At 39.7% G+C, this 24,621-nt stretch overlaps 1 protein-coding gene across 1 annotated transcript in view; it reads right to left on the bottom strand.

The window, feature by feature from the left end:
* Positions 1-24,621, bottom strand: part of PKHD1 (PKHD1 ciliary IPT domain containing fibrocystin/polyductin) — a 456,545-nt gene that overhangs the window by 221,310 nt on the left and 210,614 nt on the right. The window contains exons 47-52 of the mRNA XM_081523421.1: positions 22,663-22,719; positions 22,283-22,413; positions 13,157-13,269; positions 11,335-11,440; positions 9,252-9,386; positions 1,697-1,832 (exon numbers count right to left, since the gene is read on the bottom strand). Of these exons, the coding sequence (XP_081379547.1) occupies positions 1,697-1,832; positions 9,252-9,386; positions 11,335-11,440; positions 13,157-13,269; positions 22,283-22,413; positions 22,663-22,719 (678 nt within the window). The remainder of the gene's footprint in view (positions 1-1,696; positions 1,833-9,251; positions 9,387-11,334; positions 11,441-13,156; positions 13,270-22,282; positions 22,414-22,662; positions 22,720-24,621) is intronic.

The following is a 24,621-nucleotide window of genomic DNA, read 5'->3' on the forward strand; positions in this document are numbered from 1 at the left end:
AAAAACAAACAATTATCTAAATTGGCAATTCAAACCACAAGAGCATATTTACTTGAACCACTTGGTTTGTCTGTTTACAATGATCAAATCAGCTAGATTGCTCTCTAGTTCTTTCGCCTTAGCCCATGAGTTCTCCAAGGTATTTCTCGCCACCTCTGAGAGGTAGTTAACAAGTGAACAAGAATTCTTATGGTCTCTCTGTGCATACAAAAAGCTTTGGGCTGTTGAAAACACAAGGTTCCTGAACTCTGGCTCTTTCAGGAAAGCTTGCATGTGTATTAGTTCATATCCATATGTATATCCATTCAACTCCATTCATTGATTTAATCAGTGAACCTACTGGGCACCAGGCTACTGGTTACTAATGATAAAACTCTGAGCAAAAGAGATGTGATCAGATATAGAGAACAAACTAGTGGCTACCAGTGGGGAGAGGGACATGGGTAGGGCGTGACAGGGGAGTGGCTCAAGACGTACAAACTACTATGTACAAAGTAAATTAGCTACAAGGATATATTGTACAGCACAGGGAATATAGTCAATATTTTTAAGAACTTCAAATGGAGCATAAGCCATAAAAATATTGAATTACTATGTTGTACAGAAACTAATACAATATTGCAAATCAACTATACTTCAATATGAGAGAGAGATGCAGTCCCTGCATTTGTGAAGCTCAGAATCCAGCAGAGACATGGAGCTATCATAATAGAGTATGACAGGCACCAGGTAGGGACAGACTGGGGAGCTGCAAGAACCATATTGGGAGCACCTGGCCTCCTCTAGAATTTCTTTTAGGAGATTTGAGCAGCAGTTTCTACTAATGAAATCTTATGTTGCTGTTGTTCAGTTGCTAAGTCATGTCCAACTCTGCGACCCCATGGACTGCAGCACACCAGGCTTTCTTGTCATTTACTATCTCCCAGAGTTTGCTCAAATTCATGTTCATTGATTCAGTGATGCTATTTAACCATCTCATCCTCTGTTGCCCCCTTCTCCTTTTGGCTTCAGTCTTTCCCAGCATCAGGGTCTTTTTCAATGAATCAGCTCTTCACATTAGGTGGCCAAAATATTGGAGCTTCAGCATTAGTCCTTCCAGTGAATATTTAGGGTTGATTTCCTTTAGGATTGACTTGTTTGATCTTCCTGCTATCCAAAGGACTCTCAAGAGTCTTTTCCAGCACCACAAATTGAAAACATCAATTCTTCAGTGCTCAGCCTTCTTTATGGTACAACTCTCACATCTGTACCTGACTATTGGAAAATATAGCTTTGACTATACACACTTTTGTTAGTAAAGTGATGTTTCTGCTTTTTAATATGCTGTGTAGGTTTGTCATAGTTTCCTTCCAAGGAGCAAGTGTCTTTTAATTTCATGGCTGCAGTCACCATCCACAGTGATTTTGGAGTCCAAGAAAATAAAATCTGTCACTGCTTCCATTTTTTTCCCCATCTTTTGCCATGAAGTAATGGGACCAGATGCCATGATTTTAGTTTTTTGAATGTTGAGTTTTAAACCAGCTTTTTCACTCTCCTCTTTCACCCTCATCAAGAAGCTCTTTAGCTCCTCTTAAAGAAATCTTGTAAGTAAAAGAAATAATGAATCCCAATGGCTTTTCCAGTATTTATCTCATTTATGTGAGTACTGGCTTTATTTACTAGTTTTATTATTTGTCTTATCTACTCAACAACTTACCTTGTCCTCGGGAGCAGCCTGAACAGGTCCTTATGGCCACACAGTGAGTGAGATCAAAATTCACAAAGGCTGTGTTAGAAACTCTCAGTTCCCACCTTCTGGGAGATTTGATCCCAGCTGACATACACAGGTTTCCCTGTGATTTGGAAGGGGGATAAAGAAAGAAAAATAAGAGAACTGGCCACATGAAATATAATTTTAATACATGAATAAAAGCAATTAAATGATTAAAAAGACAAGTACAGACTAAGATAAAATATTTGCAAAGCACATATGTATGACAAAGGATCACAATGAAATATCCTACACACCTATTAGAGGGTTAAATAAAAATTAGTGACAATACCAAATGCTGATGAAGAAAAAAATAATTGAAACTTTCATAAACTGCTGGTGGAAATGTAAAATGGTACACTGTGGAAAATTGTTTGGTACTTTTTAACAAAGTTAACATACTCTTATTATTGACCTAGGGGCTTCCCAAGTGGTGCTAGTGGTAAAGAACCTGCCTGCCAATGCAGGAGCCATAAGAGACACAGGCTTGATCCCTGGGTCGGGAAGATCCCCTGGAGGAAGGCATGACAACCCACTCCAGTATTCTTGCCTGGAGAATTTCATGGACAAAGGAGCCTGGCAGGCTACAGTCCATGGGGTCACAAAGAGTCAGACACGACTGAAGAGACTCAGCACGCATGCACACATCACTGACCTAACAATTCAACTCCTAAGCATTTACCTTAGAGAAATGAAAACTTAGGTTCATACAAAAGCCTTAAACAGATGGTTAAGACAATTTTATTTGTAGTCAATCACCAAATATGGAAACAGTTCAAATGTCCTTCAACAAATGAATAAACTGTGGTACATCCCTATAGTGGAATACTGCCCCACAATAACAAAGTATAAAATACTGTTTCTTGCAACAAGTTAGATAAATACCAAAGGTATCTAGGAGTGAAAGAAGCCAGTCTCAAAAGGTTACATACTATGTTATTCCATTCATATGATTTTTAAAAAGAAAAAACTATAGTGACAGGGAATAGATTAGTGACCTCCAAGGGAATATGAAAAGAAGATGTAGCTACAGAGATGGAGCCAAAGGGGTGGTTTTTTCAGGCTGATGCAACTGTTCTGTATCTTGGTGGTAGTTACATAAATCTACTCATATGTTAAAAATTTACAGAACTGTACATCAAAAAGTCCATTTTACTGTATGTCAGTATAAAAAATAAATATTAAAAAGTCTAAAAAACAACAAAAACTGCTTCCAGGATTTTCTGTAAAACCTCTTTAACAAACTCCATCTAATCAAGCTGTTAGTGCTTCCCTGTTCCACTGCCCAAAATAGATGTATGTTTAAGGATCACCAGAAATTGTCAAGAGTCTCCACCTGGAAGACGGTGATAAGAAGAAACAAACAGAAGAAAAGAAACCCAGTGGAAACAATGCCAGTATAGAAATCAGAAGGAAAACTTGATGACATCAGAGAAATAAGAGTATCATATTCATGAAAGAAGAAGCCTAAAAAGGAATTTTTCAGAAAAAAAAAAAATAACAGGAGAGTAGAATTAATAAATTAAATAGAAAAAAAAATCTAAGAAAGTAGGATAAAAAGGCAATGGGAAATCAGAGAGAAATTAAGAAGATTAGAAAAGCAATTCAGGAAAGCTAAATACCAAAATAATGAGTTTAAATAAAATAGAAAATATAGAGGAGATAATTATCAAAGAAATAAGTAAAGAAAATTTCCCAGAAGGAAAGGATATGACTTTCCAGACTGAAAAGTCCTGCCCACTGCCTAGCAGAGTGGTTAGAAGAAAAAGCCATAGCAAAGTTACATCATATTGAAATTACAAATACCAGGGACAAGGATGGGATCCCAAAAATCTCCAAAGAGGAAAAACTAATAGGTTACATATAAAAGACTTAGAATTAGAGTATCTATAAACTGCGCTTTTTGGTTTTTTTGCAAAGTCACTCAGCTATATACATTTGTGTTGTTTAGCCACGAAGTCATGGCTGACCCTTTTGTGATACCATGGACTGTAGCCCACCAGACTCCTCTGTCCATGGGATTTACCCAGCAAAAATATTGGAATAGGTTTCCATTTCTTTCTCCAGGGGATCTTCCTGACCCAGGGATCAAACCAAGTCTCCTGCATTGCAGGCAGATTCTTTACCGTTGAGCCACTGGGGAAGTCCTCCAATTACATACACATCCCTTTTAAAATTACTTTGCGTTATGGTTTATCACAGGACATTGAATACAGTTCCCTGTGCTATACAGTAGGACCTAGTTGTTTATCCATTCTATATATGGTTTCCATGAAGTATCCAAAAACTCTTTAACTTCAGATTAGAAGACAGAACACAATGAAGCATTAACTCCAAAGCATCAAGGCAAAGGGAACTCCAACCTAGTGGTCTATAGTAATAACCTTACAAGAATGGGGTCTCCATTTTTAGGTCAAAATCTTTACCTTTCATAGACCATCAGTTTAAAAAGTTACCATAGGCTAAAACAACGAGAGTTAAATCAGAAAAGAGGAAGATGGGGGAATTAGGAACAAGAAGACTACAGAGACATGAAGAAATTCTACAGAATGTTGAAATTCCAAGATCTAGCTCTGAAACACTTTTCGCAAACTGGTGGTACAAGTTAAACACTTGGGACTGTGTGGGGTTTGGCATCATCCACTAAAGCTAAAGGGCCAGCCTCTGAGCCAGCAGTTTTAAAATAGGGCACATACTCAACAGATATGCATGCTTGTGAACACCAAGATACATATGGAAGATTGTTCATAACATCTTTCTCTGTAATAACCCTAAACTGGAAAGAGGCAAATGTCCAGCAATAGCAACATGGCTTTAAAAACTGTGATACAGTCCATAAAACGCAAGAATTGATGCTTTCGAATTGTGGTGCTGGAGAAGACTCTTGAGAGTCCCTTGGACTTCAAGGAGATCAAACTAGTCAATCCTAAATGAAATCAATCTTGAATATTCATTGGAAGGACTGATGTTGAAGCTGAAGCTCCAATACTTTGGCCACCTGATGCGACAAGACAACTTATTGGAAAAGACTCTGATTCTGGGAAAGATTGAAGGCAAGAGGAGAAGGGGATGACAGGTAACAAGATGGTTGGATGCCATCATTGACTCAACGGACATGAGTTTGAGCAAACTCTGGGAGATGGCAAAGGACAGGGAAGCCTGGTGTGCTGCAGTCCATGGGGTTGCAAATAGTTGGACATGACTTATTGACTGAACAACAACAATGACATAACAATTGGAAGAATAAATTATTGAAACATACAAAAACATGAATGAATCTCACAGACATAATAACATGCCAAAGAAGCCAGGCACATTAGATTTGCATGATGTATGATTCCATTTATATTAAGTTCAAAAACAGATTTGGAATTAACCTATACTTGAGAAGTCTGAATAATGGTTCTCCTTTGGCTAGGGGGGAAGGTGTTGGGGTTAACTGGGAGCAGACATTAAGAGGTTTTAGAGGAACTGATGATGTTTTATTTCTAGATCTGGGTAGTATGCATGTGATTTTGCTTTACAAACATTCATAGAGCTCTTCACTTGTGATTTGTGCACTTTTCCCCATAAATGTCATATTTCCATGAAACATCTGTTTTAAAAAGTAGAACAAATACTAGAGAAAAGTAATGCACGAGACAAGAGGGTGAAGAAGTTAAAGAAGTTTAAGGTCCTTGCACAGCTCAGGTGAAGTTTAACAGTGCCAGTGTAATTAAAACTTTGTGAAGATGAACAGGCGTGTCACAAATCTAAGTCCAAGAACCTATACGATTTTAACAGAATGAATAACTTTCAAATGAGTGAATATTAAAAAAGATATTATTCAACGCAGGACAAATCAAGTTTGAAAAGTAGGGAAAACAACATAGATAATGAATTTCAAACTGACAGCACACGATAAAATGGTAGAAATAAATGCAAATATATGGGAGACATCAGCATGTGGATGGTAATTGAAACCACTAGAGAAAATGAGATTTCTCCCAGGGAGAGCAAGTATATGTAGAAAAGAAGGAGACCTAGGATGGAATTTAGAGAAACAAAAAGATGAAAGTTCTAAATTGAGGAAGACAAATCCACAAGTGAAAATGAAAAGTAACCCTGAGAGAAACAGGAGAATGAAGCAACCTCAACAGCATTTTCCTGAATAAGATTTTTTTTGTTAAAAAAAAGTAGTATCGTAAAGTAATTAGCCCCCAACTAAAATAAATAAATTTATAAAAAAAAAAAAGTAGTATCATTTGCTTGAATGAATTACAATAACAACAAAAAGGCAACCATCCTACAGATACTTCCAAAAGTGGGGTGATCATAATTTACATCCAAATCAGGACATCTTGGAGAGTGTGGAAGGGGGTGCTAATTAAAAGCAAGGTTAGTATAGCAGAATAAACAAACCACAATGACCAAACTTAGATGTATAAAGATGGTTTGCACATCTCTTTTTCTTGCATAATAAAGCCAATCTCACTGAAAATTATTCTACTCATCTCAATACCAAGGTAATGTTGGGTATGAGAGTACCAACACAAACAAATATGTCTAATGGGAAAAAATCCTTTCTAATATAAAATTCTTCCAGAAACTAGTGTTTGTTTTAGAACATGACTCACTGATAATTGTGTGTCACCAATTACATGCAGGTGGAAAGTCTAAGAAGGTTTAAGCCAAAGTCTCTGAAAATTTTAATTCCTAAAGAAATGGCAGGTTTCAAAGAAAGAGGCTAAAGTCAGATTTCTACAACCAAAGAGAGGTTTGGCATCCTTTAAAAAAAAAAAAAAACAACTAATACAATTTTATACAGCAATAAAGTGGTTCCCAAATAAACCTGAGCAATAGTGTGCTAAATAAAGATTCATAGATTTTTTGTTTGCTTGTTTTTAACCCTAGGACTTTGCAAAGACTTAATAGGTTAATATGCAGTGTGAATTTCAGAGGATGGGAGGGATGGTAAACAGCATGTGTATGTGTGTGTACGCTCAGTCACTCAGTCTTGTCTGACTCTTTGGGACCTTGCAGACTGTAGCCTGCCGGGCTCCTCTGGCCACGGAATTTTCTAGGCAAGGATACTGGAGAGGGTTGCCATTTCCTATTCCAGGGGATCTTCCCAATCCTGGGATCAAACCTGCATCTCCTGTGTCTCCTGCATTGGCAGGCAGACTTTTTACCACTGTGCTTAGCATATCCTATATGTAATTAACCTAAGAATCTTCCTTTTCTCAGACCCTCTCTTGGAACTAGCCTTCCATGGAAAACACTTCAGAGAATACTGGAGTAAGCACTAATAAATACTTTTTGCCAAGGCCATGTTCCCATATGTAATTAAATGAGTATTGGACCAGGCATGATATCCAGGTGGTCCAAGCTCTACAATACTGGGCATGATCTTGGGTTCTCATATGGCTTCCCAAAGCCTTCATTTTTGTACCTGTAAATTCAGGAGTTCTAACTAGATCAACTCTTAGGTAATATTTACCTCTAATATCACATGTCTTTATTTATGTTTTATTGGGATATAGTTGCTTTACAATATTGTGTTAGTTTCTGCTGTACAATGAATTGAATCACTTATATGTATACATATATTCCTCCCTCTTGGCTCTCCTTTCCACCCCACCCCCATCCTACCCTTCTAGGTCACCACAGAACACTGAGCTGAGCTCCCTGCATATACGGCAGCTTCCCACTAGCTATCTACTTTACATGTGATAGTGTATATATGGCAACCCCAATCTCCCAACCCATCCCACTCCCCCTTTACCCACTGTGCCCATATGTCTGTTCTCTACATCTGCATCTTTTTTCCTACCGTGCAAATAGGTTCATCTGTACCACTCTTCTAGAGTCCACATTTATGCATCAATTTATAACATTTTTCTCTTTCTGACTGATTTCACCCTCTATGACAATCTCTAAGTCCATCCATGTCTCTACAAATGGCCCAGTTTCATTTTTAATAGCTGAATAATATTCCATTGTGTATATGTGATAATCTCATACATATACACAATAAAATTGCATGGCTTTAAGATTCACATGCCTAACTAAGATCTAGATCATGCCTAGAAAAAACTGTTTAACATTTTCCATCCAAGGACTTTGGTCCTGCACTTACTTGTTAGGAGACTGAGAAGTTCTCAGCTGTATTGCATCGCTGGTGAATTACACCCCAGGGGTGAGATTATATTTAGTTATGATAAGCACCCTTTTGTCATAATCTGAATCTTAATTTATGTTACTCTTCCATTAATTATGATATCTATTTAGCATCAATTAAGATGTTGTGACATTAATTTGCCAGGACACTTTGTTCCTTAGCTTGATGGGCATTTTGTCCTTAGCCTCTACTCTAAGGTCGTTTCTGAGAAATTTATGGGCCTTAGGTCAACCAGTATCACAGAATCTAAATCTGGGTCTCATCCTCTCTTGAAAACTAAGGAACTTGAAAAGAAGAATCACCTCTCAAGGTGGTAATCTTTTTGGAGTCAAGGAAAAACTGGCAGGTATTTCCCTCCTAAAAACGAGGGTTCTGAAGAAAAAGAAGGAAGGAGCTGGAGAATTAAACGCAGGAAAATGTAGCTTAATAAGAAAGTGATTTTTTTAACTAAATATTGGTATCTGTAGTTATGAATCATCAAAGGAAGCACCAAAGTAAAATCTTATCATTTAAATGTCAGTTGGTCAAAGCATTCAGGAATGAGCTAAAGAGAACACTCTTCCCTTGGTCCCCAGAAGTACTCTAGGTCTCTTCCATGTATGATTATTCTGAACTGTGACACGAACTCGCATGTAACTCCTTCAAGAAAAAGAACGTAGGGACTCATTATAGGTCTGAAACCAATGGCAGCCACGGACTTCCCTTGAGAACTAGTACTTCTTACCTAAGAAGTCCTCAGCTCAGCTACATTCCTGTCCCCTGGCCATGCAGTGGTGGGGAAGTCATCCATAGTCTGATGTTTATCATGTAGACACACACACTGAGGTAAGTATCAGGGAATCACTTAAGAAACCCTAGTAAACTATAGCAAACAACACAAATTTATATCACCATTTTTTTATGGGAGGGGGCCCTAAATAGAGTAAGAACCCTATGAACAAAATGTTGATGTTGAAACTTGGCAAATCACAGTCCATAAAGACAATATGGACTCACACTATTTCATAAGCCTTGTGACGTTAGAGTAAATGAACCTAAAATTATTAGACTTATTAATTGGTGTGAATAAAAACGCTAAATCACAATCAGATAAGAGTCCTGTGAGCCACTCGGGGCTTTTGTGATTTATATGAACACAGCACATTGAAATCTTATGTGTGCTTGAATTTATGATAAATATCACCACAGTTACAAATCAAAGAATCCTCTAAGTTTGACCAACTAAACACAAGGTTTACTAAAGAATTCTATTAAAATTACATATCCTGCATCATCAAAGGACCCAGCACATATGATTCTGTTTTGATGAACAACTTAAAAGAATCACATGAAGGCACTTACCTTGTGGGCAAAATGACCAAGTAGTAAGCTGTCAGTAATTGATGTATTTGCATCACTTTCCAAGACATCAATTCCAAAATCTCTGCATGCATAAACCTGGAAGTTTTTCAGGTGAAGATTGCTACTTCTAAAAATCTATAAAAACAACAATGTATGTTATGTCAAAGGTCTGAGGCTCAGCTTTTCTTGCAGATCTCCTGTAGCTTCTTTAATTATTAAGTATAAATGAGTGTGCTATATCGTATTTAAGCAGCTTTTGTCCTTCAGTATCTGTGCAGGCCCAAAGCTGCCGTGAGGTCAGCGTTAACTGCCCCCTTTGGTGACATCCCCTCTGCACTTTTCATTTCTCTTCCTAACAACTGATGCATTATAAAGGTCAGTGTGACTTCTTCATGTATCTAAAATAAGCTTGCAACTGTCAAATCACACAAAATTAATGGAGAAAAACAGAACATCCAGGAACTCCAGTACTTAATATTTATCTCAGTGTTGTTAACTAAAACTGTCAAAAACTTGCAAATATGAAATAAGTAATTCAGCATGACTATAGACTCAAAAGACATTCTACGTGTATACTGATGACAGCTTAGGTTAGTGGCTCCAAACAAGGATCAAGGATTAACCAAATATGCTTGTTAGAGTTGAAAGAATCACACTAGCTTGGGGAACAGAGGCCTAAGTTTTTACCTGGCACTGATACTAGCTAATTATGTGATCTTCAGCAAGACTTTTTACTTCTCCCAGCTCTCAGTTCAACCATTTTGAAAATCAGGGTGGAGGTCAGGACTGTCAGTTAAACTTACACAGTCACCCTTTTGCTTATTAAATAGGGCCATGTTTACATTTGTATCTTCAAGTGGGAGTTTCCTATTAACTAAGGCCAAGGTAACCTTGATTTACCGTAGTTTAGTGCTTTTACTTGTCAATCAGTTTTTTGTGCTTGAATTTTCAAGAACTGAATAGCTTGCATTTCCCACTCTGCATGCACTCTACATTATCTTTTATAGAATGATAGATCTTTGAAGACACAGAGGTTTATGTAAACAATATAGCTATGACCTGAACTAATTTGACAACAGTTTTTAATTCATTACAGGCATCAGACCCTCTGGAAGGCACAAATTGCTTCTCTGCATAAGAGGGATTTGTCCCCACTATATTCATTGTGCTAATGAGAAACAAAGTACTTTCTCAAATTTAATGAAAACAAAATATTTAGTATAATTTGGATTCTTCCTGTTAGCTACCCCAATTTTGTATTTTGGAAACTTCCCCCTATCTATGATCATTTTCCTTACGTTGGATATGTGAAATAAATACCTAACTTTCTTACTGTGACTTAATTATATGTTTTATTCTATTTTCTGAATGTCCTGTAGATGTAACTCTTCATCTTTGTATCTTAGGCTCCATATTTCTCCATGGACGAAACCAAATGTATGTAATTTTCTCTGTGTAACACCAAATAGAGACCCCAGATAATTTTTACATGGAACTGGTAATAGTGAGCACACAAAACTTTCTTATAAGAAGTCACTAAAATAAAGAAAAGTAAATGAGTAACATGAACATTTTCCTTTCAAAGAAAATAAAACTTGGCCCATTGGTAAAGGTGAGAATGCCACTTTGAGCTGGAATTTTTGTGTTTCATTGATGAACAGCACTTTTCCTTATGACTGAAAGAGGATGTTAGGTATCAAACACACAACTTTTGCAGTCTGGATTCTGCACCTGATTTTGCTACTAACAAATGGTGTGACCCTTGGCAAATCCCTTTACTTTCTGATGACCTCCTTTGATTCTTCTTGGTTGCAAATCTCTATGATTCTGTCATTCCCTACTAGAGCTTCTGAAAAGTCACCACAGAGGCAATGGACAAACCTTGGCTTACTTATTAGGAATCTGTTCATTCAACAACTATTTGACACACACACACCTATGATGCTGTTGGCTCCTTAAAGCTGTGATAATATAGCAATCCTCCCCCCAGAAACAAATCATCGCCCTTTAAGTAGAGATGCAGAATAAGTCACCACAAGAAAATAAATGACATTTCTAACTTTAAAAAATTAAAGAAACATACCTGGGCACCACCTGCACTTTCCCAAACTGTGAAATTCTGGAACAGGGTGGAACCAGTGCTGTTATCCCAAGGTGGCTGAAACTTAGGGTATACAAAGAGACCAAACCTGGGGAGAAAGATAAAGAGTGAAATTCAGCTGATTTCTGCATTCCATATGTTTCACTCATTGGAAAATAAAAAACTGAAGATACTGAATAAGGGAATAAGTGAGACTGAAAAGGAGATCTTCTCTCTGATGGTCACTGCCCATCCCTTGGCCTTTCTTTCTGTCACCCTCTATGACCTGCTCCTGGATCTCAACAAGGTGCAGGCTGCCATGGTGCTCTTCCATTCTATCAGCCCTTGTAAATTCTATCAGCTCCTTCCTAGGAACCTGGACACCGTGACTAGCCCTACAGAGCCCCACTCTTCCATCAGCCTCTTCTAGATCTACCCCTTTGCCGAGGAAGCCATATACCAGAGCCTATAACCCGTGCAACTTCTGTACTTCTCCCTGAAATGGTCTAGCATTGTGGCATTTTTGGATACTTTCTCCCCTAATATCCCAGGGTTGCTGAAAGCTGCTAGATAAAAAAGCTTCGTCATCTTAATAATAATTCCATGACAAATGTACTGATCCTAGCTCAGCCAGCACTTCAACATGGCTGAACAATGGTGCTTAATCCTCATTCTAGTCTCCTTATAATTTCCCATCATTACAATAGTATCTTACTATTATTAATGTGGAGATGGCACTGGCGACCCACTCCAGTACTCTTGCCTGGAAAATCCCATGAACGGAGGAGCCTGGTGGGCTGCAGTCCATGGGGTCACGAAGAGCAGGACACGACTGAGCAACTTCACTTTCATGCATTGGAGAAGGAAATGGCAGCCCACTCCAGTGTTCTTGCCTGGAGAATCCCAGGGACAGTGGAGCCTGGTGGGCTGCCGTCTATGGGGTCGCACAGAGTCGGACACGACTGACGCGACTTAGCAACTTAGCAGCATTATTAATGTAACTATTATCAGAATCATTTGTATTGAGGAATTCCCTGGAGGTCCAGGGTTAGTATTCTGCACTTTCACTGCTGAGGGTGCAGATTCAATCCCTGGTCAGGGATACAAGATCCCACGAGCCACACCACACAGCCAAAAATAATATTAATAACAAATTGCTTAATAGAATTATTTCTATCAATTATTGAGTTCCTACCATATTCCAGATGTTCTCTTAGGTGTATAACATAAGTTATCTCTAATTTTCAAAACAAACTTTCAATAGAGATGTGGCTCTATTTTACAAATAAAGGTCTGACTCTTTAGAAAAAAAGCAAGTTACTCAAAGTCCCGATCTGAATCAAGTCCTGGCTGACTCTGAAGCGCACATTTTCCTCACCTTCCTACCATGTTTCCCAGGCCTTGCTCTCAGCAGATGACTTCCTCCCCTAAATAGCAAAGACCTTGAACTAGTCTCTCATCTCACAGCGTGCAAGTCACAGGCAAACAGCCTCTTCTCCGAACCTCGTCTCCCCCCTCGGCTCCTGAGCTCAGGCATTCTGGCCTCCAGGTGCCCCCAGTCTCTTGGGAGCTTAACTCATCTCTCTATTAAGTTCTTCTCTGGCCACAAAAGGCGCCCTGTGTCCTGTGCCCCCTCAAATGACCTCTCTCTCTCTGTTTCCCTTCCCTTCACCGCCAAACTTATGACCCAAGCTCACTCAGATATATCATCAAATCTTGCATGGATGCCAAGCATTATACAATCTTCTCTATGAGTCTTGTACAAAAAAAAATGTTAAACAATAAACCTGACCCCCAAAATGTAGATGAACTTCCCCAAAGTTACCTTGTACAAGAATGTGCACTATTCCGTGTAAAGGAGAGAAGCGGAGCTTGGGATGTGTGGTTGGTCACAAGATGAAAAAAGTAGCCATAACCAGCAGCAAACACCCTGTTTCCCTGCAGAAATTAAATATAGTTTAATCATAGTTAGTCCATTACAATAAGGCTGCTGGAAAGACTTTTAAATGTGCTCATTCTGCTTTCTCACTTAATTCCTACCAAGTCATATTGATACACATTGATCATACATTCATTCTAAAAAACAAGCTGTGGTGTGTGTGTGTGTGTGTGTAGGTTTGTGTATGTATAATGGAATATCACTCGGCCAGTAAAAAAAATGAAATCATGTCATTTGCAGCAACATAGATGGACCTAGAGATTATCATACTAAGCCAAGTAAGTTAGAGAGAAAGACAAACACCATATGGTGTCCTTATATGTGGAATCTCAAATACGACATCAACGAATGTATTTTTGAAACAGAAACAGACTTACAGACATAGAGAACAGACTTCTGGTTGCCAAGGGGGTAGAGGGGTGGGAGAGGGACAGATGAGAAGTTTGAGATTAGCAGATGCAAACATATTCATATATAAAATGAATAAACAACAAGGTGCTACTGTATGGCACAGGGGACTGTATTCAATATCCTGTGATAAATCACAATGGAAAAGAATATGAAAAAAATATATAGATGTATAACTGAGTCACTTTGCTGTAGAGCAGAGATTAAACACAACACTGTAAATCAAAACAAATATATCCTCATTCCTCTTCCTCCAGGCAGTTCAACTTGATTTTAATTTTCCCACCTCAATAGCTGGCATCTCATGTTAAAACATCCTTGTAAATGTTCACAGTGACAAGCTTACTTGCATCACCTAATCCAAGCTCTCCTCTTTGTTATATGAAAAACACTTGGGGGCAAATGCCTCCGTAAAGCCAAGTCTCCACAAAGAGTTCTCTCTGATCCTCTGGACAAATCATTGATTCGACTATGGGCTGAAGGCCAGTGATAGCACTAGCCATGCCTTAGCTCCGAGACCCAGTGGCCGAGTTCAAATACAACTCAAATCTCCGCAAGGTACTCTTGTTACCATTCAGTCATTTTAATCACCTACATTTCTTGATAAGATTTACCTTTTAAATAATTTAATGCCTTTTATATGCTCATATAAAACCTAAATTCTCCAATTAATGATATGAATTTGGGGCTCTAACACTGAGCAAACACAATGAGCTTATTTTTATATAAATTCAGTTAAATACTCGCAAATATCCATCATTATATAGTATATTTTAAGACAGAGTAGAAAGCCAACTCGCTAAAGAATGTAATACTGGACACAGAGGTACTTTGCTTGGTTACACCCAACGTTTACAAAAATGTGCATTTTATTGCACCATTTTAAAACCAGGAGACTTGAGATAAAAACTCAGACACTTTTTAAAAGAAATCCTGAGCCCAATTCCTGTGAGGTAGCCATAGATCAGCTGGAGCTAAGAAGAGCCTGCTGTCTTGGACTATGGATGACTTTGCCATGCATGCTGCTAAATCGCTCAGTCATGCCCTACTCTTTAAGACCGTATGGGCTGTAGTCAGCCAGGCTCCTCTGTCCATGGGATTCTCCAGGCAAGAACACTGGAGCAGGTTGCCATGCCCCCCTCCAAGGGACCTTCCCAACCCGGGGATTGAACCCGAGTCTCTTGTGTCTCCTGCATTGGAAGGTGGATTCTTTACCACAAGAACACCTGGGAAGTCCCCACCTTTCCTGCTTCAGTTCTTTATGATACCAGGCTGATCCCTATAGCCACTGACTTTACAACCTCTTACCCTCAGGCAGTAGTCAATGCTACGCGGGCTGTTCTGTGTTAGTGGTAGGAATGAACAGCTGACAGATCAGGATGCTAGATACGTCCTATGTACTTGTGGGCATCTGTCCTCTCCCATGGGTACTCAGAGAAGGAAAGCCAGGGAACAGGCTGCCCAGTCTCAGCTCTACACCTTGTGTGACAGGGGAAAAGGGAGCCCTGAAACAGGATGTTTGAAAACCAACAATACTCAACTCCTGGCGTATGCGAAAGGAGAAACCAGTGCCCCAGCCCCTGGAGGTTGCTGGCCTCTGGGGAAGTGTGAGTGAAGGCCAGAATTGACCCTGAGATAGGAGGCCTGGCAGGGAGACACCACCACTGGACCTGGTAGGTGAGCCAGGATTTACTGACACAATCATGGGTGCCGTTTCCTGAACATCAGACTCTCATTCACTGGGGGCACTGAAGGCTCGCTCACTCTGGGGATCTGTAACCCACCGGCCAGGACTCTCTCACTCCGCCACAGAACGCCTTCTTTGTGCACCAGAGGTCCATTCTCTACTGCATTTCATTCTTTTGGATTCTGAGCACTTCTTCCATTTCCTGAAGCTACTTAAAATTCCAATCACATATCTTTCCACACGCCAAAAGTGACTTCTGGTATCATTGAATATGAAGCTGAATCACTATTAAAGATGCTAATGTGACTTCAGGGGACCTGGGCCATCTTTAAGACCCCAATTATCTTGGGGGGCTGGGCAGAGTCTGGAGCTGTGGTTGTCAGCTGGGATGACATTGCTCCCCAGAGAGCATGTGGAAATCTCTGGAGACAGTTTTTGTTGTCACAACCCAGAAAGAGAGGGGTTTTACTAGCATTAATTGAACAGAAATCAGGAATGCTATTTATAGAGGACAGCCTCTCACAACCAAAGAATCTTATGGCCCCAAATGTTATGGCCCCAAATACTCTCTTGCTCAAAGTCACTCAGTTGCATCTGATTCTTTGCAACCCCATGGACTGACTGTAGCCCGCCAGGCTCCTCTGTCCATGGAGTTCTCCCAGTAAAGAATACAAAGTGGGTAGCCATTCTCCTCTCTAGGGGATCTTCCCGACCCAGGGATCAAACCTGGGTCTCCCACATTGTGAGCAAATTCTTTGCTGTCTGAGCTACCAGGGAAGCCCATGCTAATAGCATGGTTAAAAAAAAACAGTCTGTATGTGTTCTTGAAATAACCCATACCCATTTTCCAGTATCCTATCTCCAAATTTTGATGGAAAGACCAACCTAAATATAAAAACATGGTAATTATAACAAGAATACTTTGACGGTTTTTACTGGGAGGGTATTTATATCTTTTTAAACAATCAAATCTTCCATTAGACACTCCCCCAAAGAACACTTATTAGCAATTGAATAAGTTATCTCAATTCTTTCCTCAGCTAGAAAACAAGACATGCACTTAGGATCCTCAGCTTTGGAAGAATCGCTGTTTCTGAGTTGACAGATTCAAGCGCCCAGTGGAAGCGCTAAATAAAAGCGCCCTCAAAGAAACACAAGCAAGAAATGTGACTGTTGATTCCGTTATGGTTACACAACAGGCAACTTCCTCAGAGAAGCACATAGGAAGCTCTACCTTCCACACAGCCAGTGCAGAGTGGCTGTGTCTCCACCGCCCCATGAGTCACAGAAAGGCCACGAGTATATGAGAACTGAGAGTTAGAGAACGGGAGCTTCTGAAACACCTACCTTTTCTGCAAGTATATGAACAAAAAGAAAGGCTCGCAAGAGATTAGAAATGATCGTCTCAACTTGGATGTACACTTCTATTTCATTACCGGTGAGATGCTAATTCATTACCGCGACTATACCAGGAAGGGAAAGATTCAAGTATTTCCAGAATATATTCCAAGGACTTCATCCTTATTCATTGTTTTGGCTAGACAGGCATGTATTTTGAGAGAATGAATAGATTTGTTAAATCATCTGCCCTGGTGTCATTAGTATTTTTGGAGCACCTGGGTGATCATATACAAATGCTTTTCAAGTGCATTTATAGTTGGGCTGCTGCTGCTGCTGCTGCTAAGTCGCTTCAGTCGTGTCCGACTCTGTGCGACCCCATAGACGGCAGCCCACCAGGCTCTGCCATCCCTGGGATTCTCCAGGCAAGAATACTGGAGTGGGTTGCCATTTCCTTCTCCAGTGCATGAAAGGGAAAAGTGAAAGTGAAGTCGCTCAGTCGTGTCCGACTCTTAGCAACCCCATGGACTGTAGCCTACCAGGCTCCTCCATCCATGGGATTTTCCAGGCAAGAGTACTGGAGTAGGGTGCCATTGCCTTCTCCGTTATAGTTGGGCAGGATAACCCTAACCCTAACCCTAACTTTGGTCTTCTGTTAGCCAATAAGGCTCACTTTTTTTTTTAATAAAAGAAGCACTTAAACAGTCAGATAGCATTACTTTCCAGCCCTTTTTACTCTCCATTCCAATTGGGTATGCTACAAACGATCATGAGAAGAAACCACATATGTATGCAGGTAGCCAGCGGCTTGTGGGGAAGGGTTTAAGGCAAGCAAGGAATTTTGTGTGGAAATCAATTCTTTGCGGAAGTCAATGTATTATGGACATTCAAGGAAGAGAAATTCCAGAGAGAAATTAACTGCCCAAGTATGCCAGCTCCTTGAGGTGTGCATCTGTAGTCACTAAAAAAAAAAAAAGTGAGTCAACCCTTCAGGCAGCTCTTAAATATACATTAGCTATTGAGTGGAGAGAGCCAGAGAGCTGAAATCAGCCTTTAAACACAGAATTCCTTACAAAATTGATTCACAAACCAGAACAAATTCCCTCCAAATCAAATGGATGCTTCCAAAGGACCGGTCTTTAGGGGTTTTCCGTTGGCTATTCTAAATAGGGGTCTGGTCATGGGAAATGTCCAAAGCCCACATACACACAGGATGTTCTGGAGCACTGGGAGTGCACAGTCTCTCGCTGGTGGAGAGCAAAGACCATCCAGCCTGAGGTCAAACTAGGTTATGTCTACGAGAAAGATGAAGCCTCTGAGCAGATAATAAGAAATGCCCATAAAGGAGTCAGAGACTCAAGACACTGGAGTGTGGAGGGAAGACAGCCTGGAAATGAAGTGCTACCAATGCTACAGGTTATGCATGGAAGAACCACCACTGATCTTTGCTGGAAAGCCTAGCAAAACCTATCTAAGGAGTATAGTTCCTTGGACACTCAAACAGGACTACCACACTGAGCACTCACTAACAAGAGGGCACAAAGCTAAGATTTTGCTTCTCACAGAAACTGCCCCAGATTTAGCTCAGTGGCAGCCTGGGCAGTGAGGCAAGTGAACCACTCGCAGATATGAAAACTAAAAAGGAATATCTCACTTGAAATATCCTTATACTAGGCAGAGTTGAAGGTGAGTGAACCATAAAGATGGCTGCCTGGGAGCCAAGGTGAATTCCATGCACTGGGCAGAACATTTGGTCCTAGTCTCTGGACCTAGGAACAATATACAACTACAAATCACTGCAGAGACTTAATTAAGGATCAACTCCATTTCTTCCTGCCTGCCAGGCCAGGCCAGAGATTTCAAGGTCAACGTCTATAATGTAGGCTTTCTGGATTGGTTGTCCAGCCACTGGGATTAGGTCACCTTCAAATCTAAAGGCTTTTATTTACATAATAATATAGTCCCAATACCGATTTCCTGGTTGTGCCATTGCTCTATGGCAATGGTTATGGTTATGTACCATTGGGGAAAGCTGGGAGAAAGGCACATAGGAACTCTCGGTTCTGTTTATGCAACTTCTAAGTCTAAAATTATTTCAAAATTAAAAGTTTTTAAAAAAGAAAAATTCTATTGAATCACAATAATGCATAGCTTTTAAAAAAATATATTGCCAAACTGCACACAAACACACACCTCACCACCACCCCATCACTGTTGTAGCTTCCTGATTATCACTTTGGAACAAAAATATATTTCTGAGATACATTTTTCTGTGTATCATCCACTTAAAATACAATAAACACGAGCTTACTATTTGTCCAGTGACTGAAATGACCTTCATTGGCACTAAGCTGCTGCTGCTGCTGCTAAGTCGCTTCAGTCGTGTCCTACTCTGTGCGACCCCATAGACGGCAGTCCACCAGGCTCCGCCGCCCCTGGGATTCTCCAGGCAAGAATACTGGAGTGGGTTGCCATTTCCTTCTCCAGTGCATGACTAGAAGTTCCTAATTTTTAGGTTCTGACACATATGCCCAGTTACACCTATGTCGCTTGGTTGTGGCACATTCCAGACAACAGAATACAAAAAGAGACAGCACAGCAGAACCCCAGGAGCACAGCTGCAAAATTGGAGGAGACTGTGCAAAATTTCACACTCAGAAATGAGTTCCACAGGATCTAAATGCTGACACAGATGAAACACCTTATTTTTCAGTCATCAAAATGATTGAGGGATCTTGGGATCCATTCTTTAATTTCCTCTTTCTTCCCCCCATTCTTTGATTATGGAATTACACCTACATCCATTCATTTATTATATTCAATTAATTTTTATTGAGCAACTATTACATATCAGACACTGTTAGGGACTAAAAGTTAACAAGCCAATTTAAGATCATTTTATAACAGAATTTTAACAATGGAATTTTAAGATCATTGAAGATGAAAATGTCAGGAATATACCCAATGAATGTACTTAATGAACTTACGTTACCACCTTAAACTAAAATCTCATTCTTCAAATGCATACACTGTATTGTTTTTTAATTTGTAAAGAGGAAGAAAGTAAATGAATGGAAAGGGAAGGCATCTAACAGGAATCAAAAAACCTGTTTTGGGATCAATGTATTCATTGCTGACTGTGCACTGTTACACAGGTCAGTCTACAAAGTCTCAGGTGACCTATGAGCTTGTACATGGTCCTCTGGTTCTCTGCACCTATAGCCAACTCATTTCTTTTGCTTCATTTTGTTTTGCTTGTTTGTTTTATGTTAGTTTCAACTATATAGAAAAGTGATTCAATTACAAATAAATATATTCTTTTTCATACTTGTATCCATTATAGGTTATTACACGACATTGAATATAGTTCCCTGTGCTATATAGTAGGTCTTTGTTGTTTACTTATTTTACATAGTAACATTTATCTGTTAATCCCAAACTCCTAATTTATTCCACTTCTCCCTTTCCCACTTGGTAACTATAAGCTTGTTTTCTATGTCTGTAAGTCTATTTCTGTTTTGTAAATAAGTTCTTTTGTACCTTTTTTTTTTCCGACTCCACAGATAGTGATATCATGTGATATTTGTCTTTCTTTGTCTTACTTCACTTAGTATGATAATCTCTAGGTTCATCCATGTTTTTACAGATAGCATTATTTCATTCTTTTATGGTTGACTAATTCTATTGTGTGTGTGTGTATATATATATATATATGTCTCACATACACATATATGTATGTATATATATATATGTCTCACATACACATATATGTATGTGTATATATATATATATGTCTCACATACACATATATGTATGTATATATATATATATATATGTCTCACATCTTTTTTAACTATTCATCTGTCAGTGGACACTTAAATTGCTTCCCTGCCTAGGCTATCAAAAACAGTGCTGCTATGAACATCGAGGTGTGTGTATCTTTTTGAATTAGTTTTCATTTTTTCCAGAAACATGCTCAGGAGTGGGACCGCTGGATCAGATTGTAACTCTATTTTTAGTTTTTTAATGAACATCCATACTGTTCCTCATAGTGGCTGCTAGTCAGCTCATTTCTTACTGGTCAACTAGTAGTCAGGACACTCGCCCCAGAGACAAGACTCTACCCAGTGAAGCAAAGCAGGCAGCACCCTTGACACTCAATGTGGATTTAGATACATTCTAGTCTCCTGCAGGAAGATGACCTGGGCATCTCTGAGGGTATCCTTTCTTCTAGGCATTTCAAAGTAGTCATGATTCTGCGATCCAAGAAACTATACAAAACATAGCTCTTTAGTCCCCAAAGCTTACTGGGATGGCTATGCAACAAGCCCTGTGGTTGCCAACAAGTTAAACGTTGCTCTCATTGCTCTGTGTCTAGAGCTTGGTTTCCTTCAGTCCATGCAGTTCTGCCTCCTTTCCTCCCTGGCATATTAGCTGCCCCCATTCGGCACCTAAAATAGTGTGTAAGTGCTGTGCTTGGAATAAACATAATTAAGAGTCTGGCAGAGGGTTGAAGAGATAATCATGACTTTTATCAGGGGTTATTCAGCTGAAGGTAATTAAAAACAGATGATCAGAGAGAGATGTTCATTCTCTCCATTCCTCAGAAACTTGGCATAATTGTCACAGTAGATACTCAGAGCCATGTCCTGAAGAGTGAGGCCCTTAACCCTTTCATAGATGGCCCATGGAACAAAACCTTTGGAAAAGGGGAAACTAAATGGCCTTCCCACTACTCTGATGCCATTCCTCATTCACAGATTTGTGGTTAAACTACCAGAAAAAAGTAATTCCTTAAACCGCTTAGATAGAAATTTACCAATAAAAAGTAATGTTAAGTTGTACTAAATAATGGGATAAAAAAAAAAACAAAACCAAGGCCAACAGAGTGTATAGCTGACTTTTGAACACTGCAGAGATTGCAGGTGCCGACACTCTATGCAGTCAAAAATTCACATAAAATTTATAATCGGCCCTCCACATACATGATTCCTCGGTGTCCATGGTTCCACACCTGCTGGTTCAACTAACTGTGGATAATATGAGAGTGTAGTATTTACTATGGAAAAAAATCCGAGTATAAGTAGACTCATGCAGTTCAAACCTATGTTGTTCAAGGGTCAACTGTACTCTGTTCACCCTGGAATCTGACTTGCTCTCCCTCACCTCACGATTCTGCTGACCCTCAGCTTTGAACAACCTTAAAGGGTAATAGTATGACCACATTAATACAGTAGCATAATGAAGATTTAATAAGTAATTATTATCAGAATCAAGACCAAATTCAGTGACCCCCACATATAGCTCAGGAAGATATTTTATGACCAGCAAGTAATCAATATCTACTTCATTTCACTTCAGATGGATATTGCTTGAAAGAATGTTAATGGGAATTCTGAGGAAATGATTACATTTATCCTAAAATTGTTTAATCAAAAATCATAAAGTAGTTTCCTATTACCAATGTGCAGCAAGTAAATGATTTATCCCACACCACTGATGCTGCCACTCAGGATAACTTTCAGAGTGAACATTATGCCTCTCAGCTCTGATCTCCCTAGAGGATCTGAAGCTCTTACCTCTATAACATTGGTGGGATTGCGGATGTAGATCCCGGAGGGTGTCACCACTTCAGGACTGGAGAGTCCCTCAGCACCAGAAACACGAATGATCACATTGTTTCTTATTATGTTTCCCTGTTCTGACCAGTCTAATTTAAGAAAAGGGGATTTGCCAACATAATTAAAACATACTCAACCCAACATTCTTATTTCTACTAATATATGTTGTAGTTCTCATCATGCATATACGTATATTATACAGACAGCTGTAAACATCTAGTGTGTTCAACAAATTTAAGACATCTAACATTCTGCCAGCAGCCTTGTCTATAAAATGTATGACAACTTAAATGGATGGACAACTTTTAAATAAATTTAAAACTAATTTACATATTTACCCTTTTCTCCTCCAGGAATAACCTCCCAAGGGATATACCTTATCTCGGGGGATTTACCTGAGAACAAAAGATGATGTTAGTTCAGTACATTTCATGCCACCTGGGAAAATGAGAGCTCCTTTAATACTATTTCTTGTTTTGGTGTGGCTTGCTTTAATTTGTGTGAGTGTTTTTATCTATGAATCAGACAGATACAGATTATGTGAACCGTTTAGTTCTAGAACTTCATGAATTAGAGTGTGAGTGAAAGTTGCTCTGTCGTGTCTGACTCTTTACGACCCCATAAACAGTAGTCCATGGAATTCTCCAGGACAGAATACTGGAGGGGGTAGCCTTTCCCTTCTCCAGGGGATCATCCCGACCCAGGAATCAAAGCAGGATATCCTGCACTGCAGGCGGATTCTTTACCAACTGAGCTATCAGAGAAATCAGAAGCTCATTTTAAATAAAAATTACAAAGAAATAGATCTATTGTTTTACTTCTTAAGAAGAATCTAAGTGATTGTCTCTGTAGTTAAATGGCACACACTCCCGTGTTACGTCCAGCCCCACCCTGAGCTCTTTGAATTGGCCACCAGCCATCTGCATGCCCCTCTCTTCCCCTGGAAGATCTAGAATGTCCTGGATAAACAGGCTAAACAGGATCTGAGACATACTCAGATCAGAGGTTTGAAATAGAACAGAATAAAAGAGCATGGGCCATGCTACAGAGGGGCTTCCCAGGTGGCACTAGTGGTATAGAAACCGCCTGCCAATGCAGGGGACTAAGAGATGTAGGTTCAATACTTGGGTCAGGAAGATCCCCTGCAGAGGGAAATGGCAACCCACTCCAGCATTCTTGCCTGGAGAATCCCATGGACAGAGGTGCCTGGCAGGCTACGGTCCATAGGGTCACAAAGAGTCAGACACAAGTGAAGCAACTTAGCACACACACATGGATTCTACAGAGAGGTCAACCGTGTAGCATCCATACAGAGCGGCCCCACAGATCCCTTTCTTCTAGGTCTTCAGATATCTGGGTTTCCTATGTCATTTCAGGAGTCTGAGTCTGCAAACTCATTTTGCAAGAATTGAGTATCTTATCTGAAATTCACTGATAGATATTCTAATTCCATCACCTACAACACGACTGAAGCGACTTAGCAGCACAACACAGTAGAGGTCAAAGAGCCTCCGCTCACAATACCCAAGGACTCAAAGCCAAACTCCTCCTGCGGGTTTCATTCCTTGCCTAGTTAATGCAAATTCCACAAAATTGTTTCCCCTTAAAATAATATTGTTATGGTGCCTCCCTGAATTTCTGCACCAGGTTTCAACAAACTTTTCCCTTACAGTAACAAAGGTAAAAATAAGCAAAGCCAACCTTCCATGTGTTAGTCTGACTGCCCTGTCCTTTTCTAATCAAAAGACTGTCTTGCACCTGATAACTTCTATTGTCCTTAGCTCTTAGCCTTTCAGAGCTGGTGTTAGTTTGTGCTGTGCTTAGTCACTCAGTCATGTCCGACTCTTTGGGACCCCATGGACTATAGCCCACCAGGCTCCTCTGTCCATGGGGATTCTCCAGGCAAGAATACAGGAGTGGGTTGCCATGTCTTCCTCCAGGCAATCTTCCCAACCTAGAGATCAAGTCCAGGTCTCCCACATTGCAAACAGATTCTTTACCGTCTAAGCCACCAGAGAAGCCCATGAATACTGGAGTGGGTAGCGTACCCTTCTTCAGGGAATCTTCCTGACTCAGGAATCGAACTGGGGTCTCCTGCCTTGCAGGCATATTCTTTACTAGCTGAGCTATCAGGGAAACCCCGGTGTTAGTTTACATGATCCATATTTTCTCACTAAACTATTCCCCTTCCACAGTTAGAACCTTTTCAGCTTTTATCTTAACAGATTATTCCTAAATGAAACATGCACATTTTCCCACTGATGAAATCACAGAATTAATTTAAATAGAAAACACTA

This window comes from Giraffa tippelskirchi, chromosome 8 (genome assembly GCF_054371585.1).
Source record: "Giraffa tippelskirchi isolate mGirTip1 chromosome 8, T2T-mGirTip1v1.2.pri, whole genome shotgun sequence".
Taxonomy (NCBI): Eukaryota; Metazoa; Chordata; class Mammalia; order Artiodactyla; family Giraffidae; genus Giraffa; species Giraffa tippelskirchi.